The 17,904-nt window shown below is 36.1% G+C and overlaps 1 protein-coding gene across 1 annotated transcript in view; it reads left to right on the forward strand.

The window, feature by feature from the left end:
• CSMD1 (CUB and Sushi multiple domains 1) overlaps nt 1-17,904 on the forward strand; it is a 626,201-nt gene that overhangs the window by 579,740 nt on the left and 28,557 nt on the right. Inside the window, exons 55-57 of the mRNA XM_085309436.1 lie at nt 3,334-3,522; nt 8,416-8,589; nt 12,905-13,087. Coding sequence (XP_085165562.1) covers nt 3,334-3,522; nt 8,416-8,589; nt 12,905-13,087 — 546 coding nt within the window. The remainder of the gene's footprint in view (nt 1-3,333; nt 3,523-8,415; nt 8,590-12,904; nt 13,088-17,904) is intronic.

Consider the following 17,904-nt stretch of genomic DNA (forward strand, 5'->3'; position numbering starts at 1 on the left):
AAAAAAGATCAGGCTTCCGTTTGAGACTCTTGAAAAATGAAGTTGTAAATTGACGAACTTTTTTTTTCCCCTTTAGTTCATTGAGCGGTTAGGATTTTTGTGTAGTATTGACTTTATACAAAACTTTACTAAATTAATAGAGATGAGAAACACTGTAATTAGATTTTCTCAAAAAGTGCCTTCTTTTCTTGTTATAGACAGCATCTCCTAAAATTTGTGTTAAAGTCAGAGTGAAGTCTCTACTTTTATTCATTTTGAGTGGCAATCTCTATACAAGTTCTAGATACCAAAACTCATGCAGTACTTTTCAAATAAAAAAAAAAAGTTTTAAAATACCCTTGATTAGATATCAAAGTTTAAAAAGAAGTTTGACATTGTTTCTGTCAAGGGAAAATAAAAAGAGAGGGAGAAAGAACAAGGAATGGAATACTGTGAATGATGTACTTTTTGATGATCATTCAAGTTTTTAGCGAAAACTGCCTAAAGGACTCTGACATGGTCTTTTCACTTCTTTGTCCTGAAGGGTTTGAATCTACTCAGTGTGAGGTTCCAAAGTCATCAGGGCAGATTTAAAGCGTTCTCCTGCTTTTCTCAACAGACTAAATTGAGAGTGCCGGAATTCATTTCCCATGTAACCCTTGACAGCTGTCATTGAGAGAAAGCAATCTCTTTCTGCTCTCGCTGTGATTTACAACTGGGTCTCCAGGGTGAAAAGCAATCAGGGAAACTACTGGCTTAGTTCTGTATGCCAACCAGCTCAGATTGTTTTCTAAAGTACTCCTTTATGCATCCCTTGTTAGCCATACTACACTCATGTATATATTTTTTAAAATACTTCCATTTTCAAGCACTTATGATTAAAAAAACAGTTAAACAAAAGGCTAAGCATTACAATGCCACTTACACTCTCCTGTGGCTTTCATTACAAAAGCTTGAGGATGAAACAATTTGAAAGTAGTGCATGTTATTCCAGGAATTAAATCGTTCCTCTACAAACATACCATTTTCACTCTTCAGATTTTTTATCTCTACCATTTTGTTTCTGTGATGGCTTTTAGGTATGAAAATGAAGTTGAAAATGAACAGGGAGCTTTTTTAACTTCAATGGCTTCACAAGCACTGTTATTACTTCTATTTTCACTGGTTTTGAACTTTCATGCTATCTTAGCCACAGTACTAACAGCATAACCCTTTTGTAGTTAACATCTGGAGCTGTAGAAAGGAGATAAAGGGTGAGAAATGTTAGGACAAAAACAAGTCAACTGAAAAATACAAAGAGTACAGTGGAAGAGATTCCTGAGAAAGAAATGAAAGAAATTTTGAGATTGCAAGAAATGAATTAGGTAGATGATGAATATCAGTTTTGTCACATAGCTTGGGGTGAAAAAAAACAAACCAGTAATTTGCATCTGCATGAAAATTTCCATTAATTATATATTTAGTTATGTGTATCTCTGAAATCTCATGATATATATATGTATACTTACTTATGCTGCTTATGGCCAATTTATAATTTACAGTTGATAAGGGTAATACGAAATGCAAGCTATATAAAACGCACCTGTACTGTGGATCTATGTGAGTGTAGCAAGAGGTTTTAGTTGCACCAGGACAAGATTTCTAATACCAAAAAGTCTTAAATAGAATTGCTAAATTGATATTAATTCACCTTTGAACTATTACAGTTCTGTGTTCTTTTATTCCAGAGGATTTATACTGTTATTGATAACAATTAATTTCCATACCTGTTTAGATATTATTTAAAGGAAGAGCTGTTTCTGCTAGTAATGAAGACGGTTGCTAAAACAAGCAGATATCAGTAGAATAGGAACGTGTTAGTTTGCTGTAGTTACTTCTCAGTCTGCAGATTCATTGCAAAATGGTGCACTGATTATAGTGCAGACTCAGAAGATTATAGCGCGGGTCTCAGAAGAAACATGAGTCCAGTTCTACACTAGGAAAAATATCCTATACAACCTTGGATATTCATTTGTGAGATGATTGATCACTGTTTCTTACTGGTATTGTAGTGTTGTGATTCTGGGGATCACAACCACATTACTTTAGAAGACTATTGCTTTAAAAAGAGGGAGAGGATTGAAAACATTTTCAATTATTTTCACCAAGAGTTAGAGTTGATTTTTTTTTTTTTTTTAAAGTCCTGGTACTTCTTTTGCTGGCTGAATGAAATATTCTTTCAATGAATGAACATTTGCAAGCTTGTTCTATTGTATTAGCTAATCAGTAAATTTAAGTAACATATATGATAAAATTTAACTTTTTGGAAAAATATGATTCAGAAGTGAAAAAAAGAAAAGAAAGAAAAAACCTTTGAAATATCCTTAGCAGTGCATTACTGACTCTCTATTTCTTAACTCTAAAGTGATGATGCTATCTGATGTTCTTCTCCATTCAAAGAGAGCCAGGTTTCTTCCCTATTGAGATTTAATGGAAACTAGATGTTCTCAAGGGGTAGATTCCTGTCACTGTTTGATGATCTGTAACTTACAATGCTAATAATTTTCTGAATCTTTTCTTATGTACATCATTACATTTAGAGTGAAGGTCGGGGAGGAGGAAGTGGCATTAATAAATTTTCATACAGCTGTCAGATGGATGGACAGCAAAGCTGAGAGTTTGTAATGGAGGTTTCAGTATCTCATTTCAATCTTCTACCAGCAAAACAGTCTTCACTGTAGAGAGTAAAAGGAAGGACTGAGGAGGAGGGATATACCTTATATAAAAATTAAACACTCATGGCAAAAAAACATAATTTGTTAGCTTTCTAACTGCTATCTGAAAAATAACTTCATGCTTTTTGATACACTTGCTCAGTCACTCCCCACAATTAAATATTTCATTTTTCATCATTATCTCTTTATTTTCTTTTACAGATTTATAACAGAAAATATTCCTGTTACTGTTATTTTTCTCATTACAGAAAATTTAAAGACAAAAAAGTGTTATTTAAACTGGGTACTGATTAGATTTGCATTTTGCTTTCCTCTCATTAAAATTAAATTGATAGTCAAAATGAGCTGACCAAGAAAAAGATTTAAAATTCCTCCAAGTTCTCTTTTAGTTTCCAATCATTTATACTTCCAAGACTATTGAAAGAACTGGAATAAGATCATATTTTATTCAAAGTAGGAAGCCTGTAGAGGGAAAATATCTGATATTTATTACTAAAATCAAGTTAAAATTGAATAGTTGAGGTGAAATGTACCACAGTTACAAGCTGCTAGTGAAAAAAAAAAAAAAAAAAAAATTGCTAAACTTTGCTTTTGATGTTGCTGTTATGTGTTGGTGGTGAACACTGTTTTTTTCTTGCAGTGGTGAACTGTTCTGATCCTGGTTTTGTGGAAAATGCTATTCGACATGGACAGCAGATTTACCCTGAAAGTTTCAAATATGGAACAAGTGTGGCATACCATTGCAAGAAGGGATTTTATCTTTTAGGCTCATCTGCTTTGACCTGTAAAGCTAATGGCTTATGGGATAGATCACTACCAAAGTGTTTGTGTAAGTATTCATTCAGTTGAATTAATGTTAAACAATGTTGCATGATCTTTTAGTCACAAGGGCACTAAAAGCTGAAAAAATGCTGTCATGTTTGGGGGCCAAAAATGGATTTTATGAGCAACATATTGTAAATTATATAATTCAGTGAGGAACCATTAAGACAAATTGCATACAACTTTTAACTATTAATGTAAAAATGATTTTAGAGGGAACTATGAACCTATAACTTGAAGTGCTAGAAAATAAAGATTACTTTGTTTATTTACTGTATTTTTAATGAGATCTGAAAACAGCTAGGGAAACTTACATTACTTCATTACTTATATATTATCATTGGGATTGATAATCTAAAACCATTAATTATTATCTCACAATTATTATCTTCTGATATTATGTTGTAGTGTATATTTGAGAAAAAAATAAATAAAATAAATAAAAATAAAATAAATTTTACTAGGCTATTGATTCTGTTTATAAACGAATGCTTTCTTTCTTCCTGCTACTATATATCCAATATCCACGTGACCTAAAGCAGTTTTGTTTTGATTTTCAGAAGTTTGCACTTCTAGTATTTGTCAATCAGACCTATAATCTGCAAATTAGGTTTATTCAGATTTCAGTAACAAAATAGTTAGGCAAAATATAATATTTCAAATGCAAAATAGCTGATTATTTTACTGATCCAAGTCTATGCCTCTCGCTTTGCATCTTAACAAAATTGTTATGGAAGTTCTTGGCCCTTTTTTGTCTGTCTGTGATCTGTGATCATCCTGTGAGCCAGGAGTGAGCTTCTAGTGTGAAGGGACATTCCTTAAGGAAAGAGAGAAGAGAGTGGGGAATCTAAACCATCTAAATAGCTACCCATCTTTCCGCATAAAGCATTTTGGAAATTTCATGGCATTTATATGTCTTCCTGTCTTTAGACAGAGCTGTTGTGAAGTCACAGTTGTCTGTCTCCTCAGAATAGGAAGTTCTAAGCTTGCTCTGGTGACTCCTGGGGGAGGCTGGGGCTGAGAACTTCCAAGACAGTTTAGAAGGTTCCTAAATTTCTCAATCACCTATTGGGTAGTCATTTGTAGTCATTTGCTGCTGATAGACTGAAATGTTATCTGAATGTTAAGTATCTACAAGACAAATTTTGCATTCTCTCCTTGAGATAAACTCTCACTGAAATTAATAGAGCATTTTCTATGAGAATGATCTGTTTATCTATTCATGGACAAAGTCACATAAAGTCCTTTCAAGTACAATGAGAAAGATTTAATTTTCAGAGGTACCAATGATAATTTCCTCTCTTTTTTCAAGTATAAGATTGTTTTCAGTGGTAGGACAAAATGCTTAGAGAGACAGGTAAGATAAATTTCAAACCTAAAATGGATACAAGGTTCTTTTTGAAATTTTATCATGAACATTTTTTCAAGAGTGAAAAAATAGAAAAACACTGTTCTTTTATATGTGAGGCAATACCTGTGAATAGCATTGCTTAAAGTAGATGCTTCTTTCTAGTCTTCTTAAGCCAGGAAAATTTCATACTGTGCAGTACAAACCATTGTACAACCACATTAAGATGATCTAAATGTGATTCTCTCCCCAAAACTCTGATCTTCCTCCTTCCCTTCCTCTTTACCCACCACAATTCTGTCCTGAACTGTGTCAGGACTAGCATTTGCATGATCCTGCAGCAAGCTCATTAAGGTAACTGATTTGGCTGAAAACTAAACATTTTTTTTTTTTTTCTGGGGGGTTACTGATTTGGTTTACCCTTTGCCTGATGAAATCTTGTGCCAGCCCAGGAAAAGCAACTGAAACATACATCTGTGGAAGAGAGGTCAGGACCATGCTTTTTGGCTGCAGTCCATTGTGTAGTCAGTTTTGATGTTATCATAGAATCATAGAATGGGTAAGGTTGGAGAGGACCTCTGGAGATCATCTAGTCCAAGCCCTCTGCTCAGCAGGGTCACCTAGAGCATGTTAGACAGGGCTGCATCCAGGCAGGCCTTGAAGATCTCCAGAGAAGGAGACTCCACAACCTCTCTGGGCAACCTGTGCCAGTACTCCGTCACTCGCACAGGGAAGAAATTCCCCCTCACGGTCAGGAGGAACTTCCTGTGCTTCAGTTTCTGCCCATTGCCTCCTGTCCTGTCACATGGAACAACTGAAAAGAGTTTGTCCTCGTCCCCTTGACACCCTCCCTTCAGGTACTTATACACATTGGTAAGATCCCCCCTCAGTCTTCTCTTCCCCAGGCTGAAGAGGCCCAGCTCTCACAGCCGTTCCTCACAGGACAGGTGCTCCAGCCCTCTGATCATCTTTGTAGCCCTATGCTGGACTCTCTCCAGTAGATCCATGTCTCCCTTGTATTGGGGAGCCCAGAACCAGACACAGGACTCGCGATGAGGCCTCCCCAGGGCTGAGTAGAGGGGCAGGATCACCTCCCTCCACCTGCTGGCAACACTCTTCCTAAAGCACCCCAGGAGACCATTGGCCTTTTTTGCCACAGGGGCACATTACTGGCTCTTGGTCAACCTGTCATCCAGCAGCACTCCCAGGTCCTTCTCTGCAGAGCTGCTCTCCAGAAGGTCAGCCCCCAGCTTGTACTGGTGCCTACGGTTATTTCTCCCTAGGTGCAGGACTCTGCACTTGCCCTTGTTGAACCTCAGCAGGTTCCTCTCTGCTCAGCTCTCCAGCTTGTCCAGGTCTCTCTGAATGGCAGCACAGCCCTCTGGTGTGTCAGCCACTCCTCACAGCTCGGTATCATCAGCAAACTTGCTGAGGAGGCACTCTGTCCCCTCATCCAGGTCACTGATGAAGAAGTTGAGCAGGATGGCACCCAGTACCGAGCCCTGGGGAATGCCACTAGCCACAGGCCTCCAACTAGACTCCACGCCACTGACAATGACCCTCTGAGCTCTGCCTTTCAGACAGTTCTCAATCCACCTCACTGTTGTCAACTCATCTAGCCCACACTTCCTGAACTTCTCTAGGAGGATGTTATAGGAGACAGTGTCAAAAGCCTTGCTGAAGTCAAGGTACACAACGTCCACTGCTCTCCCCTCATCTACCCAGCCAGTCATTCCATCATAGAAGGCTATCAGATTGGTTAAGCAGGATTTCCCCTTGCTGAATCCATGCTGGCTCCTCCTGATCACCTTCTTCTCCTCCACATGCTTAGAGATGACATCCAGAATGAGCTGCTCCATCACCTTTCCAGGGATGGAGGTGAGGCTGACTGGCCAATAGTTGCCTGGGTCCTCCTTCTTGCCCTTCTTGAAGACTGGAGTGACATTGGCTTTCTTCCAGTCCTCAGGCACGTCTCCAGTTCTCCAGGACTTTTCAAAGATGATGGAGAGCAGCCTGGCAACAACATCCGTCAGCTCCCTCAGTACCCGAGGGTGCATCCCATCCGGGCCCATGGATTTGTGGATGTCTAGCCTGCCCAGAAGGTCTCAAATCCTATCCTCCTCAATCAAAGGAAAGTCTTCCCTTCTCCGGACTTTCTCCCTCACGTCCAGGCCGCAGGATTCCTGAGGGTTGCCCTTGGCAGTGAAGACTGAAGCAAAGAAGGCATTCAGTAATTCTGCCTTCTCTGTATCCCTTGTCACCAGGGCCCCTGCCCCATTCAGGAGTGGGCCCACACTTTCCCTAGTCCTCCTCTTACTGCTGATGTATCTGAAGAAGCCCTTCCTGTTGTCCTTGACATCTCTTGCCAGACTCAATTCCAACTGGGCCTTAGCCTTCCTCACCGCATCTCTACATACTCTGACTGCATTCCTATAATTCTCCCAAGCAGCATGTCCCCTCTTCCACATTCTGTGTACTTTCTTCTTCCGTCTGAATTTGGCCAGGAGCTCCTTGCTCACCCTCGCAGGTCTCCTGTCCCTTTTACTGCACTTCTTACTCATAGGGATGCACTGCTCTTGAGCTTGGAGGAAGCGATGTTTGAATATTAGCCAGTATCGTGGGACACAGTGTATTACATACAATTTTGATGGTTGTCAAGACTAGTAGCCATAAGAAATTGTTTATAACTTACAGTCATTTGCTTTTTTCCCTAGAAATGTGTGACCCATAGATCATATATTAAAGTAATTCATCAGTCTGATGAAGCTCGACTGATCTGTTTATTTTGTGCTCTCTGCTTAAGTTACAAGACTGTTCTCTAAGGTCGTGTGAAAACTCTTCTTTGCCTTTCTTTTCCATTGAGTGACTTAACTTTTACCCTAAAAGCATTCAGAATATGATTTCTAGTACACCTTAAGAGGACTTATACTTCCTCATATGACAGATATGAACTACTTGCTTGCAAGTTATTCTGTACCGAAACTACTTATGAGAAATTTTTCACAAACAAAATGCATACATTAACATAAACTTAAATATGATTCATAATTCACCAAAATGATTGGTAATTCTTTTTCCTGTTGCTCACTTTAACTCAACACATTACTTTGAGAATACTACAGGTTTACTTTTTTTATTTCTGTTTATCTGCCTAAATTTCTTGTAGTTATTGTATAGGTACAATAAATCTACTTATTGTATTTGTAATATGAAAGCACAATGAAACATTACTCCAATTTTATTTAGCCTTTCTAGACCTTAAAAGAAATTGTGTGTACAGTTTGTAAGAGTTAGGATAGTGAGTGAGAAAAGAGATCTCTTTATATTAAGAGGGAAGGCTAAACTGGAGAGGTTAGTTTTATGGGTAATTTTTGTCTTAGTCTTAAAAGTGACCAGTAAATCATCTATAGCAGCAGCAAAACTAAGATCTGAAGGAGTAGAAATCCCGCCAGAAGTTTACTTTGTATGGAACTAAGCTCATATTTAAAAGTTTTAATAGCTTTTTCTATGACGTGAAAATATTGTAATATATTGTGCTCTTTTCTCTCTTAGCCATTTCTTGTGGACATCCTGGAGTACCTGCCAATGCAATTCTTACAGGAGACAGATTTACATATGGCTCCATAGTTCACTATTCTTGCATAGGAGGTCGAAGTCTTATAGGAAATTCTACTAGAGAGTGCCAAGAAGATAGCCACTGGAGTGGAACTCTCCCTCACTGTTCAGGTAGTTATACCAACCATCAACTGACGTGACCTTATAATTAAATGAATAAAGCTGTTCTCATGCAATTTTAACTCCAGATGGATCTGTATTTTGTTTCTTCTGCAGGTATACTTTAATTTCATCAGCCACTCAGCTGATTTGTAGCCATTTATTGAAATACTCTAATGCATTTGCCCTCATTCTGTTAGTCATTACTTTGCCAACCTTGTTCTTTAGTTGCATACTATAATGGGATACTACAGTGAATAGATGCCACAAAACAGCATTTAAACACTAGTACAGTTCTGCTTTACATGTTTGCATTTATTCAGTTTTATTTATCTGAACTCTGCTTTGTAAGCAAAGGTTGCCACGTGTAAAAATGTTGATGAAAAAACACCACAGCAAAGGTACTAGCTGGTAATCTGCTTACATTATATACTTTTCTTCTTTTCGCTTACAGGAATATCCTTTATTAGTGCCATATGGCCAAATGTTAGGAACTTCAGCAGTGTTCTCAAGAACTGTAGTTTATTCCTGCCCAGGCTAACTCTACAAATTTAGATGGAGTTGTAAAACATATGATTTTGCTGAAGTCTAGAGGATCTAGAGGATGAGGATTGTAGTAAGGATATCTGCAGTAGATTAATAAGAAGTTTTGTTACAAGCTTCAGAGTATAAGAAAACATATAACCTTTGATGAGGAAAGAGGATTGTGCCGTATGAGGAGGAAGGGAAGATGAAGAGAATTGTCCCAAAGAATCTTCTACATTTGTCTAAGCCATTGGGCGTTCTCACTGTCAGACTCATGTAATTCATTGTGGCATGCTTTGTATTCCTAAACATCCATAAATTAGTTCTTGTACATATATAAACTGAGATTTTCAGATCAGTTGAGGTATGTGGCACTCATTAATTTAAAATTTGAGTCATTAATTTAAATAGCTGTAAGATATTTAAATTCTGTGCTTTTGTGAAAAAACTCAAGAGTTCATGGATAACGGTCTATTCATAAACTTATTTGGTAAAGATACAGAGCAGTACTTGAAGCGTTGAGGAAAGGAAGTCAATTTAAGTCACTAAGGTTTTATTTCTGTTCTCTATGTTTCAAGGAGTAAAGAACTTAGCCCTAAGTTCCAGTTACCCTCTCTCAATTCTACCTTACTTGAGAGTCTCAGGGCTCTAAAAATCACTGCCATCACAGTCTCTGTGCCTGGACTTTAAAGGGAATCTTTGCAGGAAAATAATGGATAATATCTACACAGAATTGTCTTTTTATTGCTTATTTTGAATTCTTATTTATGTCATTTCACTTTTTTTTTATCCAGTATAAAGATGCCATATCTGAGAATGCACCGAGATTTTAAATTCTAAATGTCAGAGCTCTCTATTGCTTTTACTCAGTATGTCCTGTTACCCAGCATGTTCTACCAGAAGGGATGATTCTGATTCCAGTGGAAAGAAATTTTAATTATTAACAACTGAGACTCTTCAGATACTGCTTATTAGCATAGTATTTTTATTGACTTATAGATTTTCAAACCATGGAACACCCCTGTTGTCATCTCCTCTCATGGGGAGAAAAAAAAAAGCATTTAGTGTAACTAAAGAGTTTTTACTGGTGCAGAAATTAACTAAGTTTGAGTTTAGTCTGACATCATCTTGTGAGCAGGGAGATTCTGTAGGAGAAAGTTATCTCTGTTAATTTAATTAAAAAAAAAAAAGAAAAAGTGTCCCATTCCCTAAAGCATTTTGAATTATAAATGGAATTATACATCCTATTTAGGTATTTAGGAGCTGACTTCATTAAAAAAAAATATGAATAATTTGTATTCATTATGTCAGTGAAAGAATTATTAGGTCCAGGACAACTAAGACTTCTAATTGGGTTTGTACTGGAGATATATGAAAAAAAAGTCCTAATACAACGCTGGAAATCCTGTAATAATTTTCTGCACTGAGTTTATTTCTGTACTTTATATTAATATATGTCTGAATGATAGTGTAAATATGGTCTCAAGGTTTGTTATCAGCTGGGACCTAATGCAGTGAAAGACAATATGATGAACGCTTGTATCCTCTGAGCTGACTGATAGCTGAAAGTGTTCAGTATCTAATTGAATAAGATTCTAGTATAAGATGATTCACACACCCATTTTTCAGTAATGAATTTGTTATCATCTATACTGCTAAATAAAAAAGGGTCTAGATGTAGACAGCACTAGAAATCTCTTTGTCTGTGTTGATTGTCTGTAAGCTTGCATAGTTCTGCTTGATTTTCTCTAAGACAAAACTTAACTTTGTCCAAGACAAAAGTCTGATGACTAAATCTAGGCTAATTCCCTCCAGAGACTGTGTCCATAGGAAAATGGGACATCATCAGGATCTTATAATCATAGATCCTTATTCTCTGCACAGTCCCTGCAGGCTTTTCATTCACAAGCATCCCCCCATGCTCACATGCCACATCTCAAAGTATGTGCCACATATTCTCAGTTTCATGCTATAAAAACACTACTGTGGTAGCATGGATCACAATCCTTATGTTATCTCACACATTTTAAGCAGAGAAAATGCCTGTGAAATAATGGGGGTATGGGAAAACAGGTATCATCCAGAGATAACATCCAGGTTGCAGATTAAGCAGCATTAGGACGTAGATCATGAGCACTAGTACCTGATCGCTGTGACAGTTATGCTGTTGGCACAGTCTCTGAAATGGTTTTCACCCATCCCAGCTAACACTCTCAAACAGTTCCCAGACAGTTTGTGTGTCAACAGGTACTGGAGACCATTCTCAGAGAGCACTTTGGATGGAATCAATCGGTTTTGGAGAAAGAGTTTAATAGTATGCCTGTAAACAGAATATACCTGCTGGCATCTTGGCATTCGCGCTGTTTACAAGCATAGATTTAGACAACGAAACCTAAGTTCCACAAGGGACCAGAAGTTAGCCTTGAAATCAGGAATTGCTTCTTGATCTCCATTTGTTAGACAGTATAGTATCTAAAACATCTGTCTCAAGCTTGATACACTGGAAAAACTTATGCCGCACACTCTATAGTCATCCTTTCTGACTCTAATACAATTTTTTGTTTCTAAAGTAAGAGCTTCTTAATATGAATTTTCTCAACTGTTTTGCTGTTGTTTTTACTGGGTTCAAGATTTTGTGCTGTGTGTTTATGATGAAAAAAGTATGTAAGAACATACTGAGTTTGTCCAATGGAATTGTTTAGACATATTTTGAAAAAAAAAAAAAAAAAAAAGGTCTAGAAACATCATTCTTAAAAATGGAAAGCAAAGGTTTTCAAAATAGAAAATTTTCTGTGGATTGTTATGACCCACTGTTCAGACACAGAGAGTTTTAGCAGAGATGATACAATTTTAAGTCAAAATCTATAATATATTGCTGATACTGAGGCAATCCAGCCTATTCTTCACAAAGAGTTACACAATGTGACTGTTCAAATAGCTTTTCATACTTTCATCTTCTGTGATTCATTTAGAACTATAATGAGACTCTTTCTGTGGCCTAAATGGTGGAACTAATGCAGAGATTGCAGGGTGTATTTTAATTCATATTGAAACCATACCTTATTGGCCATCTTGGTAGCACTTCCTTTCTCAGTTTTATCTGATAAGGCAACTGGTTGTGTCATCAGAGCTACCTGGACAGGTTTGAGAGGTCGTTTTTACAGCACTTCCTTTGTCCATTAAGCCAGTAACTAACATTTGCACAGGAGCTTGAAGGATAGGGAAGAAAGTGAGGAACCCTTTCCTTTCTTAATGGGCACAAGTGACCAGGTACCACAAGTGGCCAGGTACTCTTGGCTGCCAGTATATCTATTTCAATAAGATAAATATTAAGTAATATTAGTTTTCTAATAACAAAAATGAAATAGTAACATCAGTGAAGAGAATTACATATAAGTTTCCTAAGAAATATATTTGTAAGAACTTCCTAAGAAGTTATTATTAGTAGTAGAGTTGAACAATAAAAAGCAGTGTGTTGAAAATGTTATTTATATCAAAAAGATAACCGATAAATTTGTTTGACTGATAAAAAATGGCAAAAGTTCTTCCTGTGCTAATAGTTATATTTTATTTTTCATTTAAATCGTATTCTATGCTCTGTTTAGACTTGAAGTAAGAAGCAGACTAAAAAGAGATGTTTTTATCTTTGGCTTTGGCTTCACTCCCACACACTGCAAGAAAAGTGATTAATTATAAAAGAAACAATCCAACTAGTAGTAGTATTTACAAAAGATAATCCTTACTACAACTACAGTTAAACATAACTTCCCTGCCAACGATTCTGCTGTGTTGTGCATTACAGGAAATAATCCTGGCTATTGTGATGATCCAGGCATACCAGCTCATGGGTCGAGACTTGGGGATGAGTTCAAAATAAAAAGTCTTCTACGTTTCTCATGTGAAATGGGTTATCAGCTGAGAGGATCTGCAGAACGAACATGCCTGCTTAATGGTTCTTGGTCAGGTATACAACCTGTGTGTGAAGGTATGTACTGATGCTATCAGGATTTATTGCTTAATTGAATATCTTACAAATGACCTTTTATTCTTTAATTAGTAGGAAATACTGTGCCAAAAATATACTTTCAGATTGCTCTTCAGAAATGTGGTGTAAAATAGTTTACAAGCAGTTATTGTTTTGTTTAAAAATCTCGGCCCAAACTTACAAGATTTTGGAGTGTGTATTTATAAAGTAGATTGTATGAGAGTAATTCCAGTTAAACATATACTGAGTTTGGCAGTAGAGAGTAAATCCTCAAGTTAAATGTAAAATTAAACAAATGCTACTGATTGAAAATATGAAAATGAAGTGGTAAATCTGTCACCCAACTTACAATAATACAAGATTTTCACATAAGTTAGATTTAATCTTTATGAGAGATGCTGTTTTTTACGCTAGCTTCTTCAAAATAAATGTAATAGAGAATATTTCTGGAAATCACTTTTAAGAATAAGATACAAAAATACAATAAAGCTTTTTAACACTTTTTTATGCACTATCAAAAATAAAAAGAAGTAATGGAATACTGCAGAATCAGTTTTAAAATGACTTCTTTCTTTTCAAGAATATTTGAAAAGATAGTTGATCTCACTCAGTGGCCCAGATACATAGCTGACAAGTCCTGCAGTATCTGTTATCTCTTACTCAACAAAAAAATTGAAGACTAGACAAAGTATTTTTCACAAATTTACGCTGTTTTCTAGTTATAGGTGTTATCACAGTATTTTCTTTTAACAGTGTTCTTCAGCATGGACTGGTTTTCTGTCAAAGTAAATTCCAGCCATGACTACATGAAAATGTCAGTGGGGACAGGATGAATATTTACAGGAAAAAAATTAAGCTGTGAAGTAGAAAATTTAAGTTAGCAATTTCCCTTCTTCCCCTACATGAAGACATTAAGTGTAGCATGATAGCAGCAGTCAGTGGCAATTAATGGTGATTTTTTTTTTTTTTTACTTCCAACTTGTTTTCAGTAACAAACCTTCTTTCAGTTTTTCTATTCTCCTTGAGCATTACAGCATGATAGTATAATATAAATTATGAAGAGACTAGGAGAACATATTTTCACCCTTACACACTATGGGTAAGCTATGTCATGTAACAACATGATGACTAAGCCCACTGATTTTAAAACTGGCTTTATCTCGGATATTTTTATCCTGCTTGTCAATAAACATAGTTGATGTTTATTCCACCTGTCAGGAAATCACACGCTAGATAAGCGCTTAGTGTGTTAATACCTTTCTTTGAGTCTGTGGTTGTTTGGCTGATTTGGCATCTGCTGAGGTAATTGATATAGATCATCACAGGCTTGAAGAAAGCGAATAACAGCCAAGAACATTCAAAAGGATTCCTGTCAATACTTATTTCCTCATAAGCAGAAAGGAGGAAGAAAGAAGAGCAACTATTAGAACTGCCACTTGCCAGAAGTTACTTCAGAATTGACAACCATGACTCCACATTACTTCTGACGTTCCCCAAACTGGCAACAATGTCAATTGAATCATCAATGACTTTTTCACTAGAATTTTTGGTGTTAGATGTTTTCAACTGTAAGTTCTCTGAGAAAGTGTGAGGAGGTCTAAAGACAAAGCAGAGAGGAGCTCAGGCACTATCATATGTGCTGAATGGGTTCCATTCTGCAGAATTTCTGAGAACTGTTATTTCTTCTTTAAGAAATTTCCTATTATCTCTAGCACATCTTCTTCACACCTGTAATTTAATTTTTTCTTTCTTTTACATTGTTTTAATGTTTTATGTGCCAATTGCATCCATCTCTAGTGAGAATTTTGCAGTCCCCCTTTTGTAGTCTCAGAACTACTATAAACATTCAATGGTCATACAAGATAAATTTATAACAATCCTATCACATTAGCTCCAACTGAGATAACCCTGTCTACCAATATGAGAATACCTGAGCTAGTTTGTTGGTAGCTGATGGACTCTCCAAGGAGGGCAAATATTCTAACTGATTCTTCTATTTTAATACAGTTTTGAGTGGTAAACCCTAAAAGTTTGTGAAATGTAGCCTCCTGATGAGGGAAGAGACAACACTTTTTCAACAAAATGGTAGAGAAGACTTAAGAGAGACTTGCAAAGGCAAAATGGTCATCAAACTGTTTAAATAACTAGAGTTTCAGTAATTCTGTGAGCTCCATGGCTATCATGAGGAGATATCTTGGCTTTTGGCATATAGTATCTCAAAAGATAGTCAGGACACCACACCGGGTGGAGTAATTAGCAAAAGGTTAAATGAAGTGCTTTTATACCTTAAAGACTTACAGTCTGTGGTTTTGTTCTGCACTGGCAAGGATTGTCCTAGAACTGTACCTATAATCTAGTATCTAGTATATATGTATCTAGTATAGCATGGGACAAGGACTTTTTACAGTAAATAGTATAGTCACAAGGCCAGAGGACGGTCTCTGTATTGTTAAGGTAAGTGTAAGAAGTGGATGAAATTAGTATCCTATAGAACATTTTTATCTATCTTATTCACTGCATTGAGAAATTTCAAAATATGAAGCATGGTCAGCTACCCACCTATAAAAGAAAAGCACGTCTGCTTTAGTTTGGATACGCTGATCAGTAGCATATCTCAGCTAAAAAATGAATTATTCAAGAGTATGTTGTATTTTTATTTTCTTGGTTGAGATTGTAGTGGACTATGGAAGATTATTATTCACTGCATCACAATCTGATAATTATGATTATCAGATTTTTCAGATATCAGATATTCAGATTATCAGATAATTGTGGTTATCTGTCTGTGAGCAAAAGCAAAAGTAATTTAAAATGTTGCTGCAGTGAAGTTTACAGTGACCAGTTACAAATCAGAGTACACATACCCTATTTGCCAGGCACCTCATACAATCCACTTGTGTTTATATTCAGGTCAACCAAATCTCTAGCAAAATACTGGATATAGTAGTATCACACTGTATCATTGCATAAATGCCCTAAAAATAACCAAAAACAAAAATCAGGCAAATCCTTTGCAGTTTCTGCTGTACAAAAAGCACAGATGATTTAGAGGGAGGCTGGAACTCCTATAGTGATAGCTGGAAGGTGTGGAGATACCCGTAGCAGTTCTGGAACAGAAAAAATCAAGGTGTCTGGTATTGCATCACTATCTCTACTACAGCAGGGATGATTATGAGAAACACACTTCTTTCGTTTTCCTTCTGCCTGAAGGCCAGGAAATTCTAGATGTGAAGCCATAAGAGTAAGTTTACCTTGAGAGAGGTTTCATTCGTCATTTTAGAGTAGAGGGAAAAGAAAGATAGAGGAAAATCAACCTACACTATTCTTTCTATCATATAATTTGTCAGAAGAAGCATCTGTCTAGATGCTTCTGTCTAGACTTAGCTATCATAGGTTAGTGATTGTGTGGCCCAATTGATGTAGTTGAATGATACAAATGATCACATAAAGAAAACTTAATTGAATCAAAGGCTATTTTCCATGTTCAAATGCAGCGGTGAATAAGAAGAGAGCATGGTGTACAGAATTAGAAGTAATAAAGTCAATGCCATTTACATCCAGTAGCTTCCTGAAGGAGTTAGGTTTTTTAAAAAATAATACTGTGCACCTTTTTTTGATCATGCTGTTACATATGCCATACTGACAGAATTACATAGATCCCTATTAACGTAGATCACTTAATGGTCCTTGCTACTAATTCATTCATAGGGGAATTTTCAAGTTCCAATTAACTGTTTTTTTTTCCCCCTTCAAAAGTTGAAGCTATTTGGTGCACGGAAAGTGAAAAAGACTTCATTAAAACAAAAACATTTATGAATTACTGTAAACATCAATACTAGTCTTAGTCATTCTAATTGGCCAATTATATTCTATTTTAATTTAATCCTGTATAACTATTAGCATAAATAAGAAAACATGATCATTATTCTTGGAACAAAATCATTTGAATTAAGCAAATATGAAGAAAAGTAATAAGCAAAATAAGTTTTGTATGTATAGCATTAGAATTTTTTTATAGTCAGTTAGTGTCAAATTATTTTTCTTTCAAATGTTCAGCAGACTATGTCCTTCCATAAATTCCATAAATACATTTAGACTTAGTGAACTCATGTAAGCTTTCTTCATGGAACTTGGTATTGTACCTTGGCCAGAGCCTGTGTATTGTCTTTAATTTATTATATTAGCACTTGTAATGGAGTTCTTCCAGTTCACTAAAGATTTGGCTAATTTGAATTTCAAGAGATATGTATATTCTATAATCTTTGATATGTTTCCTCTTTAATGTATTCACTGCGCAAATTAATTTAACTGGTTGAAGGAACATTTTATTGATGACTTCTCTGCATGATATTTGCTATACTCGTTATGTATGTTTATGCATTCAAATCTTCAAAGGTTGTTAGACTGTCATTTCTGATCTTTTTTCCTTTCTTCCATTAATGCTTCTTCTTCTGTGTCAAAATTTGCCTTTTTTTTTTTTTTTTTGTCAACGTTATGTCCAAATTTAGCTTACAGTTAGAAACAAAAATCAGGAAAAGCAAGATGTAAAATTTCTGCTACCTTCTTCTTTTGGAATAAGGACTCATTCCCTGTATAAAAAGTTAGTTAAAAATTGAAGTTGAAAAAATATTGAAGTTGATAAAAATTCAAAACATAATCTGTCACTATTCCTATCATGCTATAATGCTCATACTAGTTCTACCATTAACTACCAGTTTAGCGATGTGTTACATTTGGCATTCTTTTGATTGGAATTGCATCTTTTTCAAAATGTTTACTGAAGCTATGCAAATGTGAAAATGTGCTTGCAAACATCT

Source organism: Rhea americana, unplaced genomic scaffold (genome assembly GCF_003343005.1).
Source record: "Rhea americana isolate MKP2758 unplaced genomic scaffold, rheAme1 scaffold_299, whole genome shotgun sequence".
Classification (NCBI taxonomy): Eukaryota; Metazoa; Chordata; class Aves; order Rheiformes; family Rheidae; genus Rhea; species Rhea americana.